The 8015-nt window shown below is 39.5% G+C and overlaps 1 protein-coding gene across 2 annotated transcripts; it reads left to right on the top strand.

Moving 5' to 3' along the window:
• Positions 1-404: 404 nt before the first annotated feature.
• LOC131146183 (uncharacterized) lies at positions 405-5299 on the top strand. Of its 2 annotated transcripts, XM_058095570.1 has the most exons (7): positions 407-478; positions 565-646; positions 960-1094; positions 1383-1874; positions 2282-3509; positions 3685-4607; positions 4813-5299. In XM_058095570.1, exons 5-7 carry the CDS (start codon positions 2306-2308, stop codon positions 5158-5160), a joined length of 2475 nt encoding a protein of 824 aa, XP_057951553.1. In that variant the 5' UTR covers positions 407-478; positions 565-646; positions 960-1094; positions 1383-1874; positions 2282-2305; the 3' UTR covers positions 5161-5299. The 2 variants fall into 2 exon arrangements, with proteins under 2 accessions (XP_057951554.1, XP_057951553.1); XM_058095571.1 differs by lacking the exon at positions 1383-1874 and having other exon boundaries at positions 405-478.
• Positions 5300-8015: the final 2716 nt, after the last annotated feature.

The raw sequence follows: 8015 nt of genomic DNA, 5'->3' as shown, positions 1-8015 counted from the left end.
ATTTTGAAAGATATAAAACACAAAGTTAGATGAACATTGAATGTTAATTTTTGTACTAGCCATGTGGGGCAGGTAGATGTATGCATCATGCTCCATTTACTTTCATGTTTTGGTATCTTCATTGCTTTAATAAAATAAAAACAAAAATAAAAATGTTCTAGGCTTAAAGCCCACAAAGGAAATTTAAAAAAAAAAAAAACCCTCAAAGTCAATACTCAGCATGAGACATTTCACAAAGATACCCACCGAAACCCAATCATTTACTAAAATCAATGCTGGGATTGCTGGCTGTGACCACGACGGCCTTGAACTTCACTGTCAATGTACCTTTCCTCTGTAGAGAGAGAGAGAGAGAGAGAGACAGGATGTGCTGTATATACCATATACTTAAATTAATGAAATAAGCCCAGCATTCTCACCATGATGCCTAAGTCCAGATTCCAAGGGCAGATCTTGAAAATAAAAATGGAGAAAAAGGGTGTGTTTCACCTTTGCATCTGAAACTTGCTTTCTTCAGCTCAGCACATTTGTAAAGCTTTTTACGAACAAGCTCCTACTTTACAGGTTTCAGCCAAGGAAGCAATTTAAGGATAGGTCAAGTCCTCCGGACCCCTGGAGACCCAGTTCCTTAGGTGGCTTCATCATGGTGATAATGAACTGACAGTCATGTTCTTGATTGCTTGCTTTCTCTCATTTTCCCTCATTCAAAGTTCCTCGAAACTCAAAATCCTCGCAAGTGGGAATTATATGTTCATAAAAGTGTAAAAACATTTCTTTTTCAGAGAAAGGGTTTAAATTTTTGGTTCTTCAGCAGTACTTGGTAATTGGGTTAGCGGGATTTTACATCTACACATATTTTTTATTAGGAAGGGTTGGGTTTTTGGTTCTTTAGCAGTAATTGGGTAATTGGGTTGGTGAAGTTTGAATTTGCTGATCTGGGTTTGTTTGGATTTTGACAGGGAGGCCATGGGGGAGAGCTACCGGATCAATACAAGGTTTTAACCTTAATGGTGCATTGACACAGATACTGTGGTCCAGTTAGCCTGATGTGGTTCATCAGATACCATTCAAAGATAATGGTTGATTCATTAGAGGTGGGTGAGAGATGTAATCAACTCTGCAAAATATCTTTCTTTTTTTTTTTAAACCCCTTTCTGGGTATTAAAAATTATATATAAAAAAACACAGCATCATAACTGAAAAGTACTTTTATGTTGCAGCTTTGTATTTTATAAATTATTCTTAGAAAAATACTAATACAGGTAAACCACTCTGGAATTATACAATTATGTTAGTCTGTGGACTGTTGGATAGAGATTTATTGCATTTCTATTTCCCTTCTCAACCTCTTTTCCTTGTTTGTAATGGTGACAAACCGCCAGGAATCCAGAACTTTTGCTCCCTATCTGAAAAGTGAGAGGTGAGGACAAAGGTGGCAGGGGAGGAGAGAGAGAGAAAGAAAGAAAGAGAGAGAGAGAGAGAGAGAGAGAGAGAGAGAGAGAGAGAGAGTGAGTGAAGAAGAAGAGTTAAAAATGGCAGTCTTTCACTGAAAACCAGGGAACGATTTTCATGATTTGCTGCTTCTATTCGGTTAAAGGACATCTCTTTTTAACCGATTTCAGCAGTGTCTCACACGTGTAAACGTCCATGGTTTTGGCATGCTCTGACCATTTGTCTTGGTTAACCTCCATAGCCCACATAAGAACTCAAGCTTCTGCAGTTGGGGGTGGCATTATTACCATGAGATCTTCATTGTAATTCTGTAAATTCCTTCTGGGCTTCTTCCGCCCCGCGCCCTCCACCCCCCTCCCCCCTCCCTCAAGAGGCTGCCTCCTCTGGTTTTGAGCTGGAAGAAGGTTTAACTCTGCGTTTCTGTAAGTTTCTGTGTTCTTTTGTTTCCATATAACATAGTTTATGCATACAATTATTTGTAATGGGGAGTTTTTTCCTTTTCTTTGTTTGGAACATGGTAGTGGGTGTCCTTGCCTTTTCACTTTCTTGCAGTGATTGTAGAGGAAGACAGTGTTTCTTCCCTCAGGAAAAGTCGTGGGAGCTAGTGAATTCTGTGAACGTGTGTTTTTTATTTCAGTTTAGTTTTTTGGGGTTATGGTAGTGGGTATACATGTTTTCACCATCTTGCAGTGTTTTATAGGAAAACAGTGTTTCTTTTTCCCCCCTGGGAAAATTCATGTGAGCTAGTGAATTCTGTGGAAGTTGTGTTTGGGGTTTCAATTTTGTTGATTGGGATTGAACTTCTATTTCCATCTTTTCTTTTCCAAAGGAGAAGAATCAAATTCTGTGAGTAATGGATGAAAGGGGGGTCTCAGGTTCACATACCTTAAGCTCAGCAGACAACGGAGATAGCTTATACCCTATGTATTTTGGTGTTTCTTGTGCATTTTTTGCCCTCGAACTTCTGTCGAGGCCTGATGTGGATGACAAGAAATTCTCTGAAATACGGGATAAAATGCTTCAAGGAAGTGCTCAACTCTTAGGATTGCTTGTGTGGAGAGTTCAGAGAAATGGAGCTGATGGGGAAAAATGTGAACTTCTCTGCAAGCTCGAGAAGGCTCAAAGAGAAGTTGAGGAGTTGAAGCACAGGAGACGGGAAGATGCAAAAGCTAATGAGAAAGTTGTGAGCATCTTCGCTGCACAAGAACAAATCTGGTTTAGTGAAAGGAAGAAACTCCGACAGCATGTTGGAGTTCTTTTAAATGATTTAAGGATTATAGAGGCGAAGAAGGATGAAGCTATTTCTGAATTCAGTGAGAAATTACAGGAGAAGGAGGTTTTTATACTGTCCAAGGATAAGGGATTGGAGGAAGAGGTGCAGAAGAGGAAGGATATGGAGGAAAAGCTAAAGAAGGCTGAAATTGTTGCAGAGGAATTGAGAGAATGTGCTAAACGTGAAGCTCAAGAGCACGCTGCTGAGCTTTTGAAGCATAAAACTGCCTTCATTGAGCTAGTATCAAACCAGCGGCAACTTGAAGCTGAAATGGGTCGAGCACTCCGGCAAGCTGAAGCTGCAAGACAAGAGCTTGATTCTGTCACTGAGCAAAAGGAGGAGTCGGTCTCAATGGTCCAGAAACTATCTGCGGAGATTGTAAAGATGCGAAAGGATTTGGAACAAAAAGACAAAATTTTGTCAGCCATGCTTAGGAAATCCAAATTGGATACAGCGGAAAAGCAAATGCTTTTGAAGGAGGTAAAATTAACCAAGGCTAGGAGGAAGCAAGCTGAGCTAGAAACTGAAAGATGGAGGGCAGCATCCGAGTCTAGACACGAGAGGCATTCATTGAGAAGCATGTTGTCTAACCATTCGAATTCAAGAATGGAGGCTCTTTCAGGAGCAAGAGGGATGCATTCTATCACAACTGGGTCATCACAATTTGGAAGAACCAGATCACAGCCAAATGATCTTCTTCTTGAGTATTTGCAACCAGAAATAAGAGCAAATGATTTTCCTTCCCTCACTGACCAGTACTCTCCAGAAGAAAATGGTGAACTGGGTAAGAGCACTTTCCTCTTCTTGTTAACCATTATTATATAGCCAACTGTGATACATATTCTCCCTATGATTATTTTCTTTAGAATTCAAACCTAATGCCTAGTGCTTAAAGATTGTTATCATGTCCTTATTCTAAGTATGCTTATTTGTTTTTTCTCTTTTTTCTGCTTTTGAAGTGGTCACTGCAGATGTAAAGCACTTAGAAGGTTGGGTTCGCTCAGAAGCAGAAAAGTATACAGCTGTAGTTGAACAGAGGCATCAGCAAGAAATAGATGCATTTGCAGAGCAAATGAGACTGAAGGATGAGAAGTTAGAAGCTTTTCGTTGGCGGCTTCTGAGCATGGAACTAGAATCGAAGAGACTGAAGTTGCACATTGAGGGGCTTAACCATGATATGTCACAGATGAGACAAGCAAACTTGAAATTGGAAGCCTTGTTATTGGACAGAGAAGCGGAATTGAAGTCCTTGAAAGAGCAGCCTGCGTTGCAGTTAAGGCCTCTAAATTGCTTAAGGACGAGTTTAAATTCATCTCCAAATGATCCAGATGTAGAGCATGATACCATGTGGTCCAAAGTCAAGATTATAAAGAGACAATCAGGGGAGGAAGAGCCAGAAACAAAAACAACTTTGCTGGAAGGTTATGAAGGCGGCAAGAGCGAGAAAGTAGAAGAAACCCCGAGTAAAAACCAGTCTAAAGATATCATTTTGACTGTTCAATCTCCTGAAAGAGAGTTCGAAGGACAGAAGGATATTGCAATCGACCCCATTCTCAGTCAAGAGTTGAGTACAGGCCGGCGGGATATTGATATTTTTGAGAAGACAGCATCAGCCAGCCAGTGCTCAGGTACGAAAAATAGATCTTTATGGAAGATGGATCTTCATGCGCTTGGGGTTTCTTACAAGATCAAAAGGTTGAAGCAGCAGCTTCTCATGCTTGAGAGGTTGAAAGGAAAGCAAGAAAGCAGTGAAGTTGGGGAAAGTGAAGATAATGAGCAGTTTGGGATAAAAGGTTTCCTTTTATTAATATCTTTGCTGACTAGACATGTTGGCAGATACCAATCCCTCCAAGGGAAGGCTGATGATCTCTGCAAGAGGATGGTAAGTTCCATTCTAAGAATTTGAACTAATATTTTAGAAATTTTGTAGATTTTGACCTATATTGAGATTGTTGGAACTTCACTTTGTTAATAAGCCATTGTCAAAATCAGACATTGTTGTCCACTGTTCTGACAAGATTTATCTGTTTATCTTTGGCAATTGAATATGTAGTAGTTTGCTCATTGCTTCATTTTCATGATTTCAGCATGAGAGTAATCTAGAAGTGAGCAGCAAGGATTCTAAGGTTCAAAGAACAAAAGAGGAAACTAGAACATTAGAGCACTTCCTAGAGGAAACATTTCAGCTGCAGAGATACATAGTTGCGACTGGGCAGAAGTTAATGGAAATTGAACCCAAGATTGTCCATGGATTTGTCGAGGTCACTGAAGAGCTTGATGGGTCTGCCAGCTTCGACATGAAGCAATTTGCTGATGTTGTCAGAAACCTCTTCAGGGAAGTTCAGAGGGGTCTTGAAGTCAGGATATCTCGAATTATTGGAGATCTTGAAGGAACCTTGGCATGTGAAGGGATCACTCAATTCCGAAGGTACTAATGTGACTTAAAAAGATTAAGAACAAGCTTATTAAAAGTTTGGGGTTTAATGTCGCTGCTGGCAGTTCCTATAGCTGAAATTGTATACAAATATTTTCTTAGCTTTTCTTAATGCAATAGAAATGTCTTGGATTTGTTTCTCTCTTGTTTGCTTATTTGAAGGAAGCTATACGTTCACGAAGAGATTATCTGATAATGTATTTAAACAAAGTGCCAATTGTGAGACAATTTGGAGCATCCCACACAGAAAATGTCATTTGTTAATATTATGTTCAGTGGTGCCACCTGAACACCGCATTACAAGGAACAGCCATCATATCCCTACTGCAGCTGTTCCAAATTATCCTTTTTTTCTTTTTTGCAAAAGATAAGTGAAATATATTAGCACAGGGAAAGAACAATGGGGAGGCTAGGCCAAAAGCCTATGCCAAACAAGTCAGCAGGACAATGAGCCTAGATCCTACGATGAAATTGTTGAGAATTCCACTTGAACTTGTCCCATATTGGAAAATTTGAGTGGATGATGGATGCTTATATACATGGTTGGGCTCAAGAGCCAATAGCCTTAAGCTTTTGGGTCAAGTTGGTGTTTACCCATATGTATCAAGTCTACCCATGGGCTCCTTCGACGCTAACAAGTGGTGTCGGAGCCGACGGTTCGTAACTCTGGGTGAGCAATATCGTGTAAAGCCCACTTGAACAACTGTTGAGGAATTAGGCGTACTCCTATAAGGGAGACGGTTTCATTCAAGGAGTAGTTGGAACTCACAAGTGAGGGGGAGATTGTATCAAGCCCACTCATGGGCTCCTTCGATGCTAACAGAAATTACAAATAGAGAAACAAAATAATATCTAACAGCCCAAATAACACTAGTCTAAACATCTATATTTGACACCTTGGACAATTTCTGAGTGATGGCATCAGCACCAGGGAAGGAATTATTAAATCAATGAACTGCCAGCTCTTCAAATGTAATAAATTTAGGCAATCCATATCAGCTTTCTTGTAAGGTCAGAACTACATTCCCAGGGGAGGAGACCAAAGATAACTCCTCAGTCCAAGAGGAGAAAGCTCTTGGATGAGAGAAGTCTGCAGAGGCTTTCTGATAAATTACTCTTGTTTCAGCGCAGCTTAAAAAACAGATGGTCTCAACTTTCAGGATCGAGTGCATGCTGACATAATGGGTTGATGGGAGCATTAGGCAGTGACACGGCGGTCATCATGCTCCTTGGAAGCCATGATTCACCCTTCTTGACAGCCCAACCACAACAAACCCAGACTGCCCCGCGCTCGCCGTGCTCCGAAAATTTACAATTCAAGTCAAAATCAGCCCCTTAGAGAAAGGAAAGACTGAAACAGAAATTGACTTCCTGATAGAATAAGAATTCTTCCTCTGGTAAATTGATAACCTTACAGCAAATATGTTTTTATGATCTTTATGTTTGTTTGTGTAATATGGAACAGTTCCGATGAATTTACTCTATTTCCTGATGAATTCTTTGTGTGATTTATTAGATTGAGGGTTTAAAGATCCTTCATGCCGATGGTTTAAGGGAGATCTCTATCTGACTTTCACCATCATGGTACATCAACTTTTTAATCTGACTGCTGCTGAAAGTGTGAGCCAAAACATACTGGTAGTTAGAAACCCTCCTGGCCTTTTGCAGTTTCTATAGAGTTGCATTGAACCAATGAAAGGAAGATTCCTTTAGATGATGACCTCACTTAATGTCTGGAAGCAAGTGCAGAGGTGCTGGTTTTGTTATAATCATCACCATAACATGATGGTGCTTTCTAACTGTTAGAATTACTAATAATATAAATTTATAAATTAAAAAAATAAAAAATAAATAAATCACAATTTACAAATAGACTGAGACACGAATATCTCGCTCTCTTTAAGGAAATTCAAGTTCTCTGCGGTCATTTGGTTTAGCCCACGAACCGGTGCAGTAAAACTTTTCAAAACTCGTCTCCCACAACAACCCGATTTGAATCGTACGACTCACTCTAATTCTACACAAATTGAACACCTTTCTTTACTTGCTAAACTCTCTAAACTCAAGATAAGAATCATATGATGAGGATGAATAGAAGAAATTAGTGTGTTGTGCTAATACTTCAAGGGTCTATTTATAGGTACAAAATTGTTGGGTTTTTGTGGAGCCTAGTTATGTTTTTGATTTGGATGATGACCCGACCTCTATTTAATTAGAGATTTCTATCCTAAGGCTTAGTCCATGGAGTGAAGCCCAAGCCTTCGCTCCATGGACTAAGCGGTACAAGTCGTACTTGTGGGGGTCCCCCCCGGGGAAAATTTTTTGGAGCCCATTCAGAACGGAACCCTAGGCACAACATATAAAAGGGTGCTTTCGGGTGATTAGGGTTTTTGGTGGTTGTATCCGCGAGAGAGAACGAGAGCGAGAGAATTGTATCGCCACATTCTCTGTGATTTCTTCCTGATAATATTGAAATCCCTGCAACTCCGTGGACGTAGGCAAAATTGCCGAACCACGTAAATATTGTCTTGTGCGTGTGATTGAATTTTTCTTTGGCGTTATTCTTTCTCTATTTGTTTCTCACAGGTTTCGGAATTTGTTCGTATATTCCTAACACAAAATGACCCTTCATTCTCCATGTATTTAATAAATATGATATGTATATATTAAATAAATACATACTTAGATTCAAGGTAAATTCATATAAGTAATTATGCATTTATCAAATATATGAATAAATGACCATAATTAAATGTGGAAGCATCACTCAATCCAAGGTACATGCTTCTTTTCCATTATAACAATAAAATAATAGAATAATATTAAAATACACCAACACTAACTTATAGAAGCAAA

Source organism: Malania oleifera, chromosome 13 (assembly GCF_029873635.1).
Source record: "Malania oleifera isolate guangnan ecotype guangnan chromosome 13, ASM2987363v1, whole genome shotgun sequence".
NCBI classification, from domain to species: domain Eukaryota; kingdom Viridiplantae; phylum Streptophyta; class Magnoliopsida; order Santalales; family Ximeniaceae; genus Malania; species Malania oleifera.
Note: the sequence above shows the minus strand (reverse complement) of the source record. Positions and strands in the feature narration are given on the sequence as shown.